This window comes from Saccoglossus kowalevskii, chromosome 17 (assembly GCF_978046115.1).
Source record: "Saccoglossus kowalevskii chromosome 17, keSacKowa6.1, whole genome shotgun sequence".
NCBI classification, from domain to species: Eukaryota; Metazoa; Hemichordata; class Enteropneusta; family Harrimaniidae; genus Saccoglossus; species Saccoglossus kowalevskii.
In genome coordinates, this window is record NC_140657.1 from 17,764,045 (window position 1) to 17,786,258 (window position 22,214).

Consider the following 22,214-nt stretch of genomic DNA (forward strand, 5'->3'; position numbering starts at 1 on the left):
CAGCAATTGGGAGTTCTTTCTAAGCTAATATCTTGTCTGTCAAGGACAATGATGTATCTATAAGTCCATCTATAACATACAACTGTATTGAAAGAAGAACTCAAATGATAAAATGTATTTTATGATCTGACTGAGTGACATTTTGAATCAAATCACAAACAATAATTACATTTTATACTGCTTTATAACTTCCGCTGCTACTGCTTTATAAAGCAATTTTCAAACACACTTTGCATTGTTTATGGTCACAGTTAAACATGATTGGGGATTGTGTGAAGCTAAGTCTGTGTCATATCATATACATATTCAGTTTAGGGTTACATTTTACTGCTTACTAATTACCTAATTGCAATGACCACACTTAGCCAAGCATGATTTTGGCAGCTGTTATCATGAAACACTATTGGGCACTCTATTGAATCACTGGCATCTAATTCTAGCTTATCTGCAGTTACTCCTTAATGCCTTGAACATAGGTGGTATATTGTGAATGAATCTCAATTTAATTATTGAATAATAATTATTTAAAATTAGTATTGAGCAATGTCATCACAAAAATACAATATCACATTGACCACATAATATGTTTTACATTCCTACAGTACTAAAGTACCCATGGCAGACCAATTATATGACTTTTTGAGACGTCGTGGTGTATCAAGAGAAGTGATAGATAAGCTGAGAGATGATAAGGTACTTTTTTCTACAAATTGGCACCTGATGTGTATGCGTACTTATGTGTGAGAGTGTGTGTAGTCTTCTGCCTGTCATATCATTAGTACAGCTATATATAATACTACATATATTGCATCAATGTTAATATATCAAAGTAAACATATATTTGAAGTAATTTTCATTTGTTTCAATTCATGTTTAGATTGATCCAGCGGTGGTTATTTTGATGGAGGAAGACATGTTGTCAAAATACATTCCTTCTTATGGTGATCGTTTAGCAGCTTTTGTAGGAAAATAGATCGTGTCGGTGCAAGTCATCATACTAGAGGTAAATCTGCTCTGTTAAATAGGCTGCGAAGCAAATTGGGTTTGGAGAGCAGAACGAAGAGCAAACAACTGTTACAATCATCTGATGATGATGATGGTGATGAAGATTCATTTAAAAAACGTAACCCAGATCGTCGGAGATGTTTTGGTAATAAGAATGCCATGAAAAGAGACAGACGTATTAATTATGGTTGGCTGGACTATTGTTACTCAACCAACTCATTCAAACAAGTTCGCAGTAAAGAAAATGGGGGTACAAGAAATATGTCTGTCAGAAAGAACAGTAAAAAAGCTAGGGTTAGGGATCTTCTTTCCAAATGGACTTTCAAAAAGAGGGAGGCTTGACGAATTTGAAGTTGACCTAAAGGATTTTGAGGTTAATACTATAGATGATGACAGCACAGTTCAAGGTATGTATGACACATCTGGTTTCAAGCTCCTACGCTTTTATCTAGCAACAAAGAAGAAGTCCATGTCAGTTGAGACTGTTGGTGAAGCGCAGTCTGTGAATCTGAAAAAGTCTCCTGATGAAACTGGTGTGGAAATGGCTGAGCCACTGTGTGAGGATTTTGAAACGTTGCAATCAGACACAGCCGTTGCATGTACTAGCACAGGTGTTACAAAGGAAGACCATCGAACACCTGTATTGGATAACCTAGAACACTACCAAGTAGACAGCGAACTACCTGGTCCAAGTACAGGTCGTACTAAAGTTGAAGAAGCTTTGTATGATGATGATGATGATGATGATGATGATGATGATAGCATCAATTCAGGCATAGTCCGGTTTTGCTGTGATGATGTGCTATTACAAGGTAGTCTCAGCAATTTTAATGATACCATCTCAAATTTAGATAACACTGAAACCATGCATGAACTGGAAATTCCACATCCTGGGGGGATACGTATGATTGTGATACATAGAAGCAAAATTCTGGAAGACATGTTGAAAGAATTTTCTGACCCTGGTATTCTGGCAGAAGATATTGATATAAGATTGGTATTGCCAGACAGTTCAGCCATGGAACAGGCAGTTGGTAGTGGAGTCATTAGAGAGTGTTTCACCGCCTTTTGGATGGAGTTTTATGAACGTTGCACTATTGAAAACATATACAGAGTTCCATTCCTACGACATGACTTCACACGTAGTTCATGGGAAGCAGTGGGCAGAATTATTGTCAAAGGGTTCTATTTAGCCAAATACTTCCCAACTGCCTTAGCACAGCCATTTATCATGGACGTTTTTCTAAAGGCAATTTCTGATTTTAATGCAGTAGACGAGGAAGATCTTACTGATGCTCTAGATAACCATCAATGCCGGAAGTTGCCTAGTGCTGATAATATGCGTGAAATTATTTTGGAGATTGCTCACAAAGAAATTATACAGGAACCTATGTCTGTTGCAGACTGTTGGAGGAAAATACTTCTACCACTTTCCAGTACCATTTGTAGCGACAATATCAACAAGTTCTATGAGGACAAAAAGCCCAACCCAAAGAAAGTTATAAAGCAGTTACAGTTTCCAGACCAAATGAATACAGAAGAAAAGATAGTGGGGAACCATTTACAGAGGTATATACGTGAAATTGATGGATCATTGTTGAAGAGCTTTCTACGTTTCATTCTGATCTGATGCCTGAGGATCCTCTAAACATATCATTTGTCAAGCTGTCTGGTATATGCCGTCGTCCAGTAGCACATACCTGCTCAAATTTACTGGAACTGCCTTCATCATATGACAACTATCCAGACTTTAGAGCCGAATTCAACACCATTTTGAATGCTGGTGTTTGGGTGATGGACATTATTTAGAAAGGGAAAATGTTCAGTTGCATTGCACAGAAAGTTTATTTTCACTTGCTATTCTTATGATGTAATTGCTTGTATTTGGCACATTTCTTTGCCTGTTGTTTGTTTTACCCACATATATCCGATTGCTCAGTTCAAGAGGCAGTCATTAATGCCCTATTTTTGTCGTTTATCAGTAATCTCGGAGGCATGAGAATCATGCTATCAACACTAGAGCAGTTATAACAGTTACATTTCAAAATACTGTTGCGTTGTGTTACATAAATCGTTTATAAATCACCTACTTTGCTATCAGTGACCATTAGTATTAAAGGAAAGAAGGATGCCTTACCGTGTTTTCTATTATGAATCCTGTTTTATCTACTAATATTATGTTGTTTGTTTCTCTTCTTGTTATGGTATTGAATTTCAGTGACTATTACATATATTCACATGTCGTGGACCAGACGTTCAGTTTTAGCTGCATTGACCACATGTAGGGCGTTGGTATTTTTACTTGTTACTGTATACTCTGCTAAATGAATTAATAAATGTTGTTGTTTGAATATTCAAGTGTTATTTTATTTATTAATACAAATGAAATAATTCATGGTTTCCAATTGAGTTAGTCAGTGATGCAATCTCATATCTAAATTTGCTAAAATTCACCCGAAGGCTACTTTCAAATTAATTAAACTCTCAATCGACATTTGTCTGCAATTATCAAATTTTTACCCACGGTGTGGATGAATATTTGTTCAAATCACACAGTATACCATGATGATATCACGGGGGGATTCTTTTCCTCTGAGGTTCTCCACACGTGTCAGGGGGGAATATTGTCTCGTCTCTCTATCGCGCCCCCTTGAGGTACGGGATCGGGAAAGTCACTTAAGCCTTATAGTCAAATAGACGCACACAACAAAATACGTTTCATCTCTTGTCTTAGTCGGTCAGTCGAGCACTCTATAAGACACAGCGCCCTGGGGAAAAATTCCCAAGACTATCGCAAGGCTGAACCAAGACTATGTCCCTAGACTGCCTCAAGACTTTCCGAGACTGCGTCTCTCCTCGTGTACTCGCCAAGACCAACTAAAACAACTTTATTCACTTTCAAAACCTTAACCAATTACAAAGAAGTATAAAAACTCCAGGGCGTAACCTTCAATAATACAGCCAATCACACTAAGTACTGAACACGTCATATCTTTTGATTAATCGTTCACTATATTAGTAACTGCGAATACCAACTGTCAGAAATAGTAGTCTGGATAGCGACGGTTATATCGTAATTAGTTTCAAATCACTGAGTCGAGTTGCGTCCAGGACCTCGCATGGGCCTAAACAATGACAGATATAACACAGCCATTCGCTAGTAATCAGCTAAATAAGTCAGTCAACAGATACGCAAAAACAAATTCATCACAATGAATATAACAGTTTATTCAAAGCAAATCAAACGTAAATATTTACTAACATCTTTGATTAATGGAGTTTTTTATGCAATTACATCAAATTAGGCTACGGATATTTGAAAACAACGTGCATAAATGACCACAACAACTACTCCGTCATCTACTTTTGAACAAACGCCATGTTACCAAATTAATATATTCAGGGTCCCCAAATTTTTCCAAACGCAACATGATTACAGTATCGTCAAGCCAGCGCCTGTATGATAGCAGTGTGCAGGTCAATGTATAGTTCGGCAGCTTGATATGCATCTGTTGGGACATCTCTGTTGATTTCCATCATAATTATACAACACAATTCGAAAATATCTTCGTCACAAGGATATGCGCCTTTAAACATACACTCCTCTTTCCATGCTTCGATTTCGGTTTCCGACACAGGCAAGGAGAAATCTTCTGCTCCAAATAGTTGTGGACAACTAAAAAGCATAATCGGCCGACCATTCGGAACAATTTGGTTGCGTGTTGGCGCATCCTATGTGCGTTCCATACTGAAACTACCTCGTCCAATTCTTCCTGGAAAATAGTTAAAGACGGTATAGTATAAGTAAAATCGTAACATTACAACTTCTGTTCACACTAGTAAATTGATTTGATATAAATTGATATATTCACGATTAGGGCAAATTGTCATGATTTTGTTATGGTGATTTACCACTGAAAATGCGGTAAAACACTAAATGTTTGAAGAACTTCAATTAATTTATTATTAGCTAACTCATAAAAATGAATTAACAAAGCACATTGGTTAAGAAAATCGACATAAAATGTGGAAGTTGGTGGTGAGTTTCAAAATCAAATTTCAATATATCCATGGCTACTGTAGTTATATTTTAATACCCTCAATGTTCATCCTTAATATTTAATTTTCGTACCTGAATCATTGCAAACAGCGTCCGGATTACTTTCGGAAATTCCGTCGCGTTTCGGAAAGTTTTAATTTTCAAAACTTTTGAATATTTATTTGTGCTTTTAGGTTAGTGAGGAGGTTATAATAATTTTTCATTTCACTTTAACTCTGTTTTTTACACCCCTCAGACCCCTTTAAAAAGTCACTTCTGGCCATTATAATGGCCACTATTATCTTAATGGCCAGAATATTGACCAGATTTTTTTAAGTGGCCAAAATATTTACCAGTGTTTTTAAAATGGTGGTTTTAATGACCCATGTTTTTTATACTGGTCAGAATAATTACAATTGCTTTTTAAATGATGGAGTTGATGACATTTTTTTTTTTGATGGGCAGTATAATGGTCATTTTATTTTTCATTACATACATAACATGACCAGTATTTTTGTTCATGTCACTAATATAATGGCCCAGAAAAAAACCTTCTACCTCGTGTGAGTCAATATACGTGTGGGAATTTATTTTTCCAAGTTTTACTGGCGCTTGCAAGTACACATAAATGAAATTTCGCGAATAATGCCTCGATCCCCAGTGAAATTTTATAGTAACGCTGATGCCAGTGACTGCTGGTGGACTACATAACCTGCGGAGTATTTAGATGGTGTTGAATCATAGGACGATTGCAGTACTGCAACTGGCACATCAAGGTATGAATTTGTAATTATTTTACAATGACTTCAATACAATATTAGATACTTTTGTTGCTGTTTATGTAGCAGGATAGTCTTTTGGGGCTTTAGTTTTTGTTTTTCAAAAATTATATAAATTAAAAAACACTGTGGCATTTGCTTTATGTACTATCATATCTATTTTTTGGAAAAAAATAAATGCGCAATTTTTTGTTCAGTCATGGCTCACTGTGTAAGTACTGTTTCATTATCATTCATAATTGTCAAACAACAAGCTCAAGTACCTAGGTGTTAATGAGGATTAGCTCCTATGTTTGTTAATACAAGAAAAGTATAAACAAAGGTTATTTCCAACTCCTGAAATCTGCAAAAAACATCAACGTAAATTTGTTGCCATTCATGGCAATGTTTTCAAATTATTAATATAATTTAACTGACTGCAAAATGTTTTGTTTTTTTATTTTCAAAGATTATGTATATTGTTTGTTTTTTCTCTTCAGACAATACCAACAATAGTGTACTGTACATTGAGAAATATAATTTAGTAACCATGTATGAACTATATATATTATGCCCATAACGTCAAATACCATACAGAATCCCTTTTTCCTGTAAACTAGTATAAGATGATATATGCCCACAGTGTGCAACAGTTCATTTTCTTTGCGCACAAAAAAACTCCCATACTCAAAATAACTTTTAATTTAGCATGGATTTAAACTAAATTTCAATTAAATCTAATATTCTTTGCCCATCTTTGAGCCCAATGTGATTTGAATGGGTTGTAGAGATCAACATAAAAGGGAAGTGAACCTAAATGTATGCGCCTAAGGAAGGAATAAACAGAAGACACTTATTAGTAGTATTCACGCAGAGCTCTTCAGCAAAGGCTAAGAGGTCCAATACCTTAGCCTGTGCTAGAAAAAAATTGCATGAACACAGGCTAAGAAATCTGGTCAGTCCAGAGCCTTAGCACAGACAAAACAAAACATGCATGAGCGCTTAGCTCGGCTAAAAAACCCATTGTATTCAATGTTCATTTAGGAGATTTACTACTATATTCATAACTTTTTATTTCGGTGTGCCATTTCCTGCATGACAATCAACGCTAACACATATAGAGAGATTGACTTGAGAAAAAATGTACCGATGATGAGACTCTGTGCTACTTCCTGTTATTCTGCAATTTGCACTTTCTGAATTTGCTTTGGTATTGTTTTATAACTGTAGAACTAACCTTCCTAGTTACTCTTACTGAGCACTCATAGTTAAAATTCCTGCAGCTTTTGCCTATTCTTAATAAGTTTGGGCGTTCCTTACCCCGTGCTAACCATTGTTTCCTTCTGTGCATGAACTCAAACATATGAGATTAGCTTAAATCTTAGCCCGTACTTTGTGTAGCATGAACACTACTATTGAAGATACAGGGGGCAAATGGGCGAGACTTAAACAAAATATAATGAAGGTGTAATATGCAGTCAGTAAATGTCCTGGGCGTTTCTGGGTCAGCCAAATTGATCATGGGTACTCTGGCTCAACTTGGACAAAAAAATATTTAGTCTATATAACGGGAACAGGGGCATGCTACCATGGGTATCCCTTTCAAGTAAGCTTAGTTATAATCCTCTACCAAATTAACACCTTAGAGAAACTGATAATAAATCTATGTCAACACCACTGTTACATCCTCTCCTGTTTCATAAGCCAAACATGGCTGCCAGGGTGTAGCTACACAAAATGAGACAATTTTGTGGTTGGAATATAATCAGAAAAATTAAATTTGATCAAAATAGCCAAGTCCATTCTATTGATGCGAGTGAAATTAAAAATTAAGTTTTTATTCCACTATGAAATCAGGAAAGGGAAACAAAAATGGTAAGTTTCTCTGCAAGGAAACAAAACTGGCTAAAAGTAAACAATGACCTGTGAAAATTTGTGTCATTATAACAAGTGGATTTTTCATCATATTTAGAACAGATATATAGCATAGTGCACTCATTATACACTGACCAATGGGAATACTAGTAAAAACTGTTTCAGATGTATAAATCTTCTAGGGAGGTTATAACCCACATTTCACATAGGATACTGGATTTTCTTTTGTCTCAGACAGAAGTTGTATGTCCCTGTTTTCTAAGGTCTATGCTTAAATCATAACCATCTGAATACCATTATATCATTTTTTCAAATTAAACTGTTTTTTCTATTTTTAATATCATTTTCTTGATTTTGAAAAAAAATATAGAAACAATATTACACTTACTATAATTACTCTATTAGCAGCACATGCGCTTAGGTAAATTACAGGGATCTTCAATGGTCGAAATAAGTAATATTTTCATGATTTAGTATCCACAAGTGTAATTTTAGAGCAAATATGGTATTGTATTGGATCATAATTATAATACAATTATTTATTTTGTGAAAGTACCAGGGGATCGATGAAGTTGTACATTCATGGTGGCATTCCCATTTTGGAGGGACTCAATAATGTTGTATGTACACAGCTTCCTATTTTGAGAGACAAAATCATGCAGCTGCATTGTTACATAACATTCTTTTGTCTCTCGTCTTGTAGGAGGTTAAATCCCCCCCCCATTGTTCTCAGAAATTAGGTTCCCAAGTACAGCAATGTACTGTCCTAGTCTCTCAAAAGACAAACTGTGTGTATATATGGCACAACCCCTTAATATATTCGGTTAGAAAACAATTTGATTTTATTTTATTCTGTTGTCTAGGTGCATTTTTCGATATTTATATTTTTTCAATCAGAATGTACCGGGTATCATTTTTTGGAAGTATATCTGAGTTGCATAGGGGAGAAATATGCCAGCATACACAGACACCACAAACATTAGTTTCCAAAATTGGTTACAAAGTGTATTTATTAAAAACTGGTCATTGTAAGCTAATAGCAAACTGAATTATTTTTTGCAGATAATGACAATTTATAAAAAAGGAAAAAACTATATATATGGGACATAAGAAGTTGAAGAACCAGGATTTATGGACGTTAAGGGAAGAAAAAAGTTTAACCAGTATTGATGGATGCAATGGTTTAGCATTTACATGTTTATCAGTTTTATGCTTGCACACAGATTTTGAAAGTTCCAAGTGTGTACAGTCACTGTACATTGCTTTCCATAATATTGAAAAAATCCTGCAGAAATCAATAATCGGAAAAATTGACATTCCTACATCTTGAAGAAAAAATATTTTACACTAGAAAAAGAATAGCACAAAAACAAAGAGGAGAAAAAACATTTTGCACAGCCCCCTCCTTAAGCTAATCGCCTCTCAATAAAACTTGATAAATATCTGGAGGAGTATGACATTGCAAACCTAAAATACTATTATCCACTAAAACAGTCTCTATGGCTGTGCACTACATCAAAAACAAAACATGGCATACTTTTAGTATTGCTTACATATACTTGTTTTGTTTAATGTTTTCATTAATTATTCAATTTCTGTACTTCATGTGTTTGTGCACTGAGCTGAATAATTAAGATGATGTTTTGAAGCAATGTTTTAACCCCCTCCCTCCCCCATATGACTTTTTTACTTTGCAAAGCTGTACCTCCCAGATCTTTAGTTGTTTATGCATAGACGGTCTTTGGTTATAAATTATTTACTTTCCAGTCATTTTTTGAAGCGTAAGCCTTTGTCATACTTTCGGCTGTGGTGACTTCCTGTCACTATACTTTTGTTCCCCTTTGGTTAGCTAAACATAAATGCTTGTTAAAAATCACACTTGGAAGTAAGAGGTTCTAATGGAATAGCAAGCAATCTAATCTATTCCTGAAATTGTTAAATTATATATAGTGTTATCTGGAAATGTAAAAGTAAACTTCTAGAAATGTATTATTCAGTTCAAAAAATAAACTGGCTGCATGCAGAATCTCAGAGAAACAATTGCATGTACATGCAGGAATAGACAGATGTTGTAGCAGCAGAAGTTTGGGCCTGGACATTCCAGTCGCATTTTTAAAATGATTTTAAATAATGTACGTATTCTTAACAGTTACATGAGAGGGGTTAGAGCATGAAATAATATTTTACTTTTGGAAACTATACAAAGATGTGTGTTTCAGTTCAGTAAGTCAATACCTTTGATGAGCCATTATTAATAGCACACTAAGGGTTAGATTTGAATAGATTCCTAGTGAGATTGGTGCATTCTTAATTAAAAAAAACTTAAAAAGTTTTACTACTACTAAATTATACATATGTTTGGTATAATTTATTGTGAAACATTAATGTTGTTGTGAAAATTTGCCAAAATCCTTGTATGTGTTGCCAGTGATATGCTAGTTTCCATTGTTATTTAAATGTACTCATCAGGGAGGTAATCCATTACAAAACATCGCTGATCCACAGTAGTCTGGTTTCAGGCTACACCAAGTCACAGTCCTTAGAGGGACTTTGACCAAGTGCAGGCTGAGATTTAAGCTAATCCCAAATGTTTGCATATCAGCTATACGCAATTGTGATCACTCACAGGAGGGCCCAACAGTTATAACACAGGCCACAGTGTTGAGGGTATGTGTACTGGCTAAGAACACCCAAACTTGTTTCCCAAGGGAAGCAGCAATTATGAACAAACAATTAAACAGCAATGGTACAGTGCCAAAACTACGCTGTTAACCAAAATAAACCAACCAACCACCATATATTTTTCTCCTTTAATATTTGTTTTTTCATTCCTTTTCCATGCTTATTTTGTTTTATTAATATCACCAGTTTTTTCAATTGTTTTTTTTAAACCATTGTGGTGCTTCCGATACTAGTTTGTTGATAGTTGATAGAAAGAATTTTTTGTGATGTTGATTGGTACACTCAGAAACACAATATCACATGTGCAATTTACGTTACACCCCAAAACGGCATGCGTGCGCATGTGAAACACCATATCTTCGACTTCTGAGGAAGTCGTCTACTAGTATCCGTACACGCTTCCACACTGATTGGGTCGCTGTAGTGGAGCATACAACAACTCCAATTTGGTTCGCTGTCTACGACATGCACTAATAAAACTCTGTATTCTGTAATGTCGTTATATACTGTTTCTGTGCATCCAATTAAATCGGTCCGTCTTTGCTCGCTTTTTAGTGCACGTCGCTTGATAAATTTGAACGAAACATGTCAGCAGCAGAAATTTTGCGTTCGTAAACAGCTGCTTAACAAAGTCACCGACTGATGGCACCCCTTAGCCCTTGCTAAGGACTGGCCCTCCCAATGCATGGTCTAGTCAAAATGCAACCAGCTTAAATCTTAGCCAGTACTTCATGTAGCATGAACATTACTATTGTCCAGCATTATAATAATAATAATAATAACTTTATTACACTACTAAAAAATACCGTGAACAAACATGCCATTCACTGCTAAGTCAGCTAGCTACACACATGGAGCGCTATGCTAGACCCCCCCCCCCCCCCATATAACTTACTGAACCACCCAACACCGTTTTGTACACATGCAGTAGTCGTGGAATATTTTCACAGATATTTTTCATATCGCATTAAACCATTCATAATAGCAGAATATAAAAATGAAGCAGAGCATCATGGGTATTTTTTAGTTGATTGTGTCTAAGCCACTTTAAAATCACCTTCTATCGACCCGGTCTTCCACATAAACTTCTACAGTTTATAACACACATTATGAAAAGTTACTGATTAAGTATTTCAATGTAAAATGTTGTAGTTTGGGTGTATTTGAAGACTGAACTTTTAAATTAGTTTTTTGTCATTATAAAATGGGAATTTTGTTTATGTTTGAGCTTAACCCCACTCATAAAGACAGGCTCTTTTTTCGGATTAATAACTCGCTGTTTATGTGACTTTTTGGAGTAACTCCCTGTGATTTTTTGGAGTAACCAGCTGTTTATGTGACTTTTTTTGGTGGAAAGTCAGTTGCCGAGTATTTTGGGGGTTGCACACTGTTCGAATGTTCAGTAGTGAATGTCTTGCTTGTTTATTCAAGGTATTATAATGATAGACATTGCCTTTATAAGAACAGGAAGTAGTGCAGAGTCTCATTCAGTCAGTCCATTTTTATCTCAAGAATAATGTCACAGAATGTGCTTGTAATGATTGTCAAGTTTAGTATAGTTATGAATAAGAATAGTTATGAATATAATAGTCAAATTTTCGAATGGACATCAAGTACAATGGTATTTTGGGTGATTAGCCTGGGCTCATGTTTGCACAAACTTCGTTAGCGCCCGTGATAAGGGTCTAGACCGTATTTTGAAAACAGGTCATCTTATATGTTTAATAACCTATTGCATTACACTATACAATGTATATTATTAAGTCAACAGTATCAAGTGCATGATCTGTTGTGATTTCAAAAACAAATTAACCCAAAACTTCATATTATTTCAAGATATATAATTCCATATTTCAAATTTTTCAAAATCTTGTATTTTACGTTTACCTACAATTTTACTGGCTTAAAATTGAAGCAAACTGAAGCGAGGGAGGAAAAAGAGGAGAGCTGTCAATCCCAATGTGCCATTACTGGGTATATCTGTGACATAAAAAAAAATGACCATTTTATTCATGTAATGAAAAATAAAATGATCATTATAATACCCATTAAAAAAATAGATTGTCACCCACTCCATCATTAAATAAAAAAAACTATTATTCTGACCAGTGTAAAAATAGTGCTCATTATAACTACCAGTTGGAAATTACTGGTCAATATTTTGACCATTAAAAAAGTTCTGGTTGATATTCTGGCCATTAAAAAAAATAGTGGCCATTACAATGGCCAGAAGTGACTTTTTAAAGGGGTCTGAGGGGTGAAAAAAACAGAGTTAAAGTGAAATGAAAAATTATTATAACCTCCTCACTAACCTAAAAGTATGAATTAATATTCAAAAGTTGTGAAAATTAAAACTTTCCGAAGAGCGACGGAATTTCCGAAAGTAATCCGAACGCTGTTTGCAGTAAAACAGAAACGTATCAAATTTTTATCCAATGCAGTACCATCAAAATAACTATCATCTTTAATTTTCTGAAAAATATTCATTCAGAATTGACTGTTTTCTCTTCTCAATATTCCTCACCAGGATTCAATTCTCTGATTAGTTGGACTTGTTCCATATAAAAAGGCCGGCACTGGAAGTGAATTATCATCTCTTCGTAGAAACTTCTGAAATTGTTCTACGTGGCCGTTCTCGGTCCCGAAATCTCCTCTCACGATCTTAGGGCATGCTTGATTATTTTCGACTGCTGTAATGTAGTAACTTGCTATGACTTTGGGGTCACTATTAGTTCGAAATGCTTCTAACCACATTATTTTACGAGAGTATCCATCGATTGCACCGTTTATGCAAATTCCGTATGGTTTTAGCTTGTCGTAGCCATCTATATGCCATACGAAATTTGGCCCAAATGAACGATATGCTCGTCTACGTAGTCGATGTCTTGAACGCAGTGCTACGCCTTCGGGGTCCAAGTCTTTAATGATGCGTCTTACAGTCTCTCGAGTTGTACTAATCCCATTTTGAATGCAGACTAGATGCATCCAACGGTTTCCATGAAGTTGACCTGATCCATTTAACTGTTGTTCAATAAACAACCGTACAACATCATCGTCAGTTCTATTCTTGCGACGAAAAAGTCCTAACTTAGCTAAAATACGTTTTAAATGCCTCACACTAATACCATAGTTGTGATATGATGCTAGAATGACACATATCTCCATATAGTTTAAACCAAGGTTGAAATAACGGGCTATCAGCTGTTCCCTTTCCATGTCCATGTCAATAATGGCAGTCAATAGTGGCCACGAGATAGTAAGTCATGGCCACGAGATACAAAGTCGTGACCACGAAATAGTAAGTTGTGGCCACAAGATAGTAAGTCGTGGCCACGATATAGTAAGTCGTGGCCACGAGATAGTAAGTCGTGGCCACGAAATACAAAGTCGTGGCCACGAGTTTTAAAGTATTTTTTTTTATTTTCATGCATGTCCCTAATAAGCTTCCGTATTAAGCCAATTGGAAACACCAAAAATCGCGTCATCCACCCGTCATTTTGACGCGATGGCTGATAACCGCGCGCGAAGAGCACATGGTAGTGACAACATGGAGAAGCCTATTTTTTCATATTTTTCAAGTTCTGTCACCACGAAAAGAGCAAGATCAACATTCTCAGCAGATGATCACAAAAACAAAAATGACTCCGATGTTGCTGAATTATCGCCAATGCCCGGGCCTTCGACAGACTCTCGACATACGCACCCCGATGTTACGGATATTACAGAAAAAGGTGTTCTTTGCAGCAAGAAAGCCAAGTTTGTTTGTCAGAAACGTATCAGTTAGCCTGGGAAGCAGAGTATAAATGGCTACGTCCGAAAAAACGGGAATGCGAAGATAAAACTGTCATGTTCTGCCGACTGTGCGAGAAACGAGGAGAAAATAATGCCTTCACAAAAGGATGCGGGGATTTACAGAAATCGGCATTGAAACGACACATGGACAGTCCCGGACACAGGAGAGCTGTAATGAATGACAAGAGTAGTCGAATACTTGGAGCTGCAGTTGAAGCTAATAAAACCCAGTCCGACACAACGCGGAAAGCTGTTTTTCGCACGGTGTATTATTTATCCAACCAAGAATTACCGAATGGTGTTTATGGAGGGCTTATCGACCTACAGCGTGTGAACGGCTGCCAGGCTTTTAATTCTAAAGATACTGCAATCCCAACACACCATTCCAATGTGACAGAAATGCAGGAAACTATTGCCGAGACAACAAGAGAGGATGTTAAAAGAAGAATTGCGGAAAGTCCCTTTATTGGAATACTTGTGGACGAAACTGTTAATGTGACAATTTATAAGAAATTAATTGTATTTTTCCGAGTGTTGAATGAGGACGGGAGAGCTGAAACTATTTTTGGTGGTAACTATACTGTTCAAAGTGGTGATGCTGAAACAATTTTTAATAAAATGCAAGAAGTAATAGACGAAAAAGGAGACAACCTGTTCAGCAAATTGGTCGGACTTGGGTCTGACGGCGCGAGTGTCATGATGGGAAGACACAGCGGTGTTGGAGTACGTTTAAAAGGGGCCTCGCCATTCTGCATTCACGTACATTGTGTTGCGCACCGTATAGCCCTGGCATCGTCAAATGCTGCAAAGAAAACCGCCAAAGTCAAAGAATTTAGAGACACCGCCAATTGTATATTCCATTTTTTTCAACATTCCGCTGCCCGGTATGGCAGACTACGTGAACTTACTGCCGCCATGTCCGATGAAGACTTTTCAAGTCTCAAGGAGCCCTGCGGTGTACGATGGCTTTCATTGTCACGATCTGTTGCTAGTTTGGACAAAAACTGGGCGGTTTTATATCTTGAGCTTGGTGAGGAAGCAGCAAGAAATAATCCCAAAGCAGAAGGACTATTGCGAGCGATAAAATCATTTTCTTTCGTTGCCACGATGAAAATGCTTCGTGACGTACTTCCAATTATTGACAGACTAAACCTAATTTTTCAGCGGGACAATGTTAACTTGGGAACTATTCGTCCGATGGTTGAATCCACAGTTCGGGAACTTGAAAGACTCCGTGACACCGATTTTTGTGGTGATAGTGATAATGAATTCATAACAAATTTTAATCGGGAAACATCGGAGTACAAAGGAAACCGTCTCGTCTACAGTGCTGATGTAAATATAAACGCACATAATGTCATGCGTGCACAATTCATTCAGCATTTAATAGACAATTTACACAGTCGATTTTCTGAGGAAGACCTGTCCCTGTTAGCTAGTCTGGACACAGTGCTTAATGCAAGCAAGTATCCAAGAGATGACAGATTTATAGGTGAACATGGAAATGAAGCGTTAAATGTGCTTGCTGATTTTTTTGCCGGCGATGCAGAGGATGGTTTGATCGACGCCGCTACACTTCGCCGTGACTTCCGCCAAATGAAATTGACATTACGAGGACATGGTCACCCAAACTTTGATGAGTCTTGCAGGTTATTAATCAAAGACTACAGTGAAATATACCCAGCATATGCTTCACTAGCAGCAATTTCACTTGTAATTCCAGTAACAAGCGTACCATGTGAGCGTGGGTTTTCCACGCAAAATCGAATAAAATGTGCTAGACGATCTCGTCTAAAGGAAGTGAATGTTGACAATCTCATGCTAATTTCGATGCACGGACCACCAACAGATCGTTTTGATTTTGATCGTGCACTTGAACTTTATCATCAGAAAAAAGATCGTCGCAAATTGTGAAGGTAACGCACTTTAATACTAACTGTGGCTTGAAATACTTAGTTTGCAACATTGTATAAAAAACGTGCTGTTAATAAAAACTATTAAAACTAAACATGTGTCGTGTGTTAAGTGGGTGTACGCGTTGATGATCCGTAGAAACGCATTTGTTTGTGACTGATGCGTTCGATATACGCAACTTGTAGAAACCTAGCGCGATCACAGTTGCTCTCTTTGTTACCAAACAGCTTGTATCTGTATGCGGTATGTCTCTGAAAAAAAAAAAAAAAAAACATATTTTAATTAATATTTAATATGGAAGTACATTTGTTTTCAACATTTTTTTAGCTGTTTTAAATGAAAATCTTTTTGTTTGACCCTTGACCTTATATGAAATTAGGAGTCACTCATATTGGCTTGAATTATTCTGTAACTTTAATCATTACGTAATAGTCCTGTCGTGGGAATGCCATTTTCATTGCACAAGTCCCGAATTTGAATATTTCAAGAATTTGTATCATGTTTCGCCATGGTATTTAGTTAATAATGATTATTTACCAGTGTAGTGTTCAAAATGATGACAAAATCAATAATGACAGACAATAATAGATTTTATCGGGGTTGCTTTCAAGCTTTTGAAAGGTTGCTATATATGAAGAAAAAATGTAAAGCAAAGCCGCCACTGAAACGTCGCAGCCAAGATTGCTGCGGGACGTTCCATCGCTGATGCTAACTGAAAACGCTCTAAGCTGTGTGACTTGTGAATAGAAGATATGGTATGTTTGTGAGAAAGTAATTTCAGTTACTGCAACAACACTGACATTTTTATATGGCAAGTAGTTAAACAACTGTCATTTACGAATTTCTCAATTCATTCAAAAAATGTTATACTCGATGAATTGACTGATTCACATTGCTTAAACACGGTTACTATAAAGAGTATCCATCGAAATTAACATTTTTTTTCAGCAAACAATGTATGTCTGCTATTGAGTAATGTGAAACTTGTTATAATAAAATATTGCAATGCATACTTGAAATATAATGTTATTTTGTGAGAGAGTGTGAGTGATGTATGGTAGATGCGATTGTGCATAGTGGATGTCTACTAGATGTGATAAAATAAATAATATAACGATTTCTTTTCTGCCCTGTTGGTCAAGACCATCCATTGGGCATGCAACAAATAGTGATATTACCCTAACAAACATGTGTTATTATTTAACTGTTACTAAAGTGTCATACATTTCAGAATATTCTGCTCTACTTTGGGAAAAAATAATTATACCTATGAGTAAGTTTTTTTTTTTTATATTAGTAACCTGAGCCTAACACGAACAGATCATGAACATAAAATAAAATGAAATGTGGATTTAGTGTGTAATAAAATACCAGTGAACCCAAAGTCAGCTGGCGCACAATTTATAATACAATAAAGGCAATATTTAATACATGGAGGCCGCCTTCTTTAATACGGCATGAAAAAAAATGTCTTTTATTTTAGTTTCATGCCGCATTCAAAATGGCGGTCACCATTTAGTAAATATCACATTTATTTCAAATTATTATAACGTGTGCGCCAGCTGATTGTGAATGAACCTACCATAAATAAAGCTAGCCTTTTAGCTTCATTGAAAACTTCTTGTGTTACTGGCTGGGGATTACTAATTTAAGTACGTTCGATGTCAAATCACACAAAGACAGACTTTGATTATTTCTTTCGTTGATCATCTGAAATAATAATTTGGATACATTATAATTCATAAAAGTTAGGGAAATACTTATGAACCATATATTTGCTAAATGAAGATAATGCATTAATTATACTGGTCCAGTCCCTGCAATTTCATTGTGATATGATAATTAATATTAAAAGCGTATTTGTAAAATCGTTTGCATTGATGCGAACTGTCCATAACTACGCCCACGCCCTCTATGCTTATCTTCTCGTTATTAATACAGTGTATCACAGTTCCTCACTTGATGAGGGATTGTGAGTGTATACATGCCGTATTTCAATGATTCGAAATCTGTCCTACTTTCCGGTTTTTGGAACCAAGGTCACGCAACATTGGCAAGTATAAAAACAATTACTATACACCTCACATTAGCCCGGCTTCGTAACGCTATGGGAAGCGCGCCCTCATATCAGGGCAACAATATTCTGTATAACCACAGGGAGTTAGACAAACTTATGTATTTTAATAAATTATTAAATAATAAAATGTTATATACTTTTCTTTTACCCCCCCCCCCCCTTCCTGGTATCGATTTCAAGTAATCACTGATCTTTGTTTATACCACTCTTTTCGCGCCACACGCTAATGTAATATGCAAATTTTAACCACGTGCCCCATTTCAAATCTCTCGTGCTCTTATCATACCCAGGTTGTACACCTACGCGTAAAGCAGGAATCTCATATGCCAAGGTTTTATGACTTAGAATACCTAGTACATTTGTACTATGAATAATACGTTTACCCGGCATTTGTTTTTCAACTATTTTTGTAACTCAGTTTAGAAACAATCGTGCCATCTGACGACGTTTATGTGAAGCTCTGTATACTGGATATAAGACGTGATGTCTATGACAAGTATTGGGAATTTCTTGTCTACTCAGTGTTTGTGAGGAATACTACGTGACTTGGATAATTTACCTTTTTAATATTGAAACGCTGGCTATTGTTACTGATTATTTATACCAGATTTTGGTCAATCTGAACCAACTTGCTATTTTGCCATACTTGTGATGTTTTGGCGTTACAGCTATTACAGTGACTTGTATCCAGGTCATGTTAAATCCACATTGTTGTAATTTAACGTAGGTATAACACTTTATGTAAGAAATATATAATATTTTACTTGAACTAAACTGTATGTAGTGGCCTTCTTTTTTCTCGACCACGGACTGACATCTTCAGGGTGTTAATGCGCTGACGTAAGTGTTATTACCCATAGCGTAGGTTAGACACGAGAGATTAATTAATTTTACTCAAAGTTCCCTTTTGCTTTTGGTGAATTTTTAATGAATGGATACACAATATTTTTTGTGTCCGACACCTGAATGAATTTGTTTTTTGCAAAAACATTACAATTACGCTGTCTAGTTGTTTGTTGTCCGACACCCGGATGTCCCGCGTTGAAACCTAAACTCGAGCAGGGACACCAACATTATTAAAATGCCTGAAGAAATATTCTTGATACGCTTATGTTTTAATTTTTAGAAAGGAATGATACACCGTGGTAGATGAATCGTAATTCACGACACTGTATACCTAATATTAAAACAGAACATAAATTCAAAGGGGTGTGTTAATACAACCAAACAATTTGTATAATCTAGTAATTATAAACAATTTCTATCCACGATAAGTCAACATAAAAACTTACAATGACTTCTTCTTCTGAAAAAATCAGGGGATTGTATATAAAGGTCTTTTTCAAATAATACTCGTACTCCATCTGTGAAATGAAAAGTGTTACAATATTTCATTATTATAATCTAAATAATCTATATGTTGATTGATCATTATTAACACAGGAAATACATTTATACCTGCAGCCCATAATTCTTCACAGAAAAATCTTGTAAAAGAAAATGCTCAATAAAATCAATGTCTCTCGACATTCTCTTCTGATTTGTTTCCAAATCTACTAATTTTTCCATGATCGTCTGCATAGATACAACAATAGAAATAGTATTATAGTAGTATTATTACGATTACTTCCAGTATGATGTCTAATTATAAAATTCAATGTGTGATTGCATAATAGTTGATGTTAATTAATTATATTCATGTAAATTAAATCATATTTCTTCAATAAAAAAGAGATATTAATGAAATATATGAAATTGATTATGGCCAATGTTGGTTCCTCTTCATGTGTCCTTTGCGTAGGTCAGTATTTTTATTAACAAGTCAAAATCCCATAGTTATTCACTGTTAGTAGTTTATTGTGAACTTTAAATTTTTACTGTAAATAAATGGTCACAACATGCAATGCATGTGTTTGACTGTTAGGAGAATTAAAATTCAGCATTCAGCATACAAAAAAAAAAACTTTGTTAACTGCTCATAAATAAGCTTTCTGCATTTACATACAGAGACTTATGCAAACATTTAAATCTTGAATTTAGTCACATCCAGAATTATGTTTATGACAAAAAGCCAATTGCTTTAAGCCTGTTGAATATACTGTTAATACCTAATAAAAAAACATTAAATAGTATGATAAAAAGGTAAATACGATATACACAGATTAATTAGAAGTATCTATCATACACTTTATTGGTGTGGGAAATTGGTTCTAGATTAAAAATAATAAAGACATGTTAAAACATGATTATGCAAATTTGCATACACAGGTGTAAAAATTGAAACCTAGTCTACTAAACTAAGATGTCACCTAATCAAGATTTGCTATAATGAAATACACAATAATACTGCAAAATATAAAAGTAATAAACTAAAATGATCTAGACTCCATGCAAGCTGTCTCTGAGGAACATTTGTTACACAGCACATTTACAAACTGTGATTTAAATATTTTAAACAAAAAGTCAATTTGAAAAATTTTATTAAATCACACAAAATAAGTATGTTATAGCCTATGAGTATAGTACATCGCCTTTATCAACTCCAAGAAATAGTTCTCGACACATTTATAAACTATTTATATGACTGTCAATTTGACAAATTTGATCGAATTACAAAATATCACAACCTATTATATTACTTAATAATATAGTTCTTGTATGCAAATTATCATCTGAATTAGGTAATATGTTAGAGAGGAATGGACATGAACAAAAAAATATGACGTGCATCTGTAACTCGATAAACATAGGGCCATAATTACCTACAGTGAATGTTCCATTTGGAATGCCATGAATAGCTGACTTGAAATGTTTCTTGCACAAACCAACAGTGCACTGTTGTTTCTCCCCAAAGTTTTTGGGGCAACACCAGAAAAGAACACAATTGCATGTTGGCACACTGCATGTGAGCTGATTGCCTTGTGCTTGGCGAATAAGCAAATGATTGTGAATGATGCAATATGCTTGTGTTTGACCGCAGCATCTTTCAAGCATCAGTCTCTGAGCTGGTTGGATCCGATAGCCTGAGCGAACATACATAAGGAGATGCTGCTGTCCAGGCAGACGGTTTGGTATTGCTTGACCAGTGAGTGTTTGCCATGCAGTATTGATGCTGTAACGTGCATGCATCTGGAAAGTTTCTCTGGCACTAAGTGAAAGCATAAGGTTCCACTGACGATCAAGCATATCAGTTGGTACATTGATGTTTTCAAGCCCAAGCGCATTTGTTGTGAAGAAGATAATGTTAGATTCAGCATTGGGCATGATTTGTTGCAAGTCCTGTAGCGTTTAAAAGTCAAAGGATCCAACTTGGTGACATGCAAGCTGGATGAAGCGTGTGATGCGCTGTTCAGGGAAATTGCCTTGTACTGTACCCAGGATCGTACTTAGGTTTTGAATGTCCTGATGATTTACAGGTCCACCTGCATGGGAAGTTCGCAACTGTTTGAGAACAGATAGCAAGGTATTTTGCAAGGATGAGATATTTTCAGCATTTCTCACAGACTGTAGGAAGGCTTCATTGAGGGATGAGCTGTTGAGGAATATCATTAAGGTTGAGTATATTATTGGACCGAAAGTGTTGTTTCGTTGGCCAATGAAATGTGTATTAGGTATGTGAAGTAGTTTAGAACCAGTGCCATCTGCCGGGTGTACAGTAAGAACACAGTGCTGTGGTTGTAATTTGTGGCCTTGTGGGTTTTGATTGTTTGTTTGCTGGAGGGGAGTAATTGTGGTGTATGATGTATTGTACACATCAGATAAAAAGAAAGCATCTTCCATATCTATGTATGAACCAGTTTCTTTGTGGGAGGCCAAATCGTGGACTGTGGGATGGTTAGGAGCAGATGTGTAGTTGTCAAGTAAACTTGGAATTGTGGCGGCAATTTGAGTGGTTTGCTGAGCTACATGTAAAATATCTGGCCGATGCTGTAACACCAAGCCTTTGGCAGTAGCGATCTCTGGTGATGGAGTGTATGTTTGCCCTTTGGAAGACAAGCGAAAGGTAGAGAGGCCTGAAGTGTTGCCAGTTTGCCTGTATACAGGAAATGAAAAATTGTATCGGCCTGTGTGT

At 35.9% G+C, this 22,214-nt stretch overlaps 1 protein-coding gene and 1 pseudogene across 1 annotated transcript; both read left to right on the forward strand.

The window, feature by feature from the left end:
* Positions 1-1,189: 1,189 nt before the first annotated feature.
* Positions 1,190-2,814, forward strand: LOC144342330 (uncharacterized; annotated as a pseudogene).
* An 11,391-nt stretch (positions 2,815-14,205) lies between these two features.
* Positions 14,206-16,065, forward strand: LOC146732698 (uncharacterized protein C17orf113-like). Its single transcript, XM_085491914.1, has one exon. It carries the CDS (start codon positions 14,206-14,208, stop codon positions 16,063-16,065), a length of 1,860 nt encoding a protein of 619 aa, XP_085348040.1.
* The last annotated feature ends 6,149 nt before the right edge of the window (positions 16,066-22,214 follow it).

What these genes read in the sequence shown, in the direction of transcription:
- LOC146732698 (XM_085491914.1), top strand. Translation starts at nt 14,206, where the DNA reads ATGTTCTGCCGACTGTGCGAGAAACGAGGAGAAAATAATGCCTTCACA.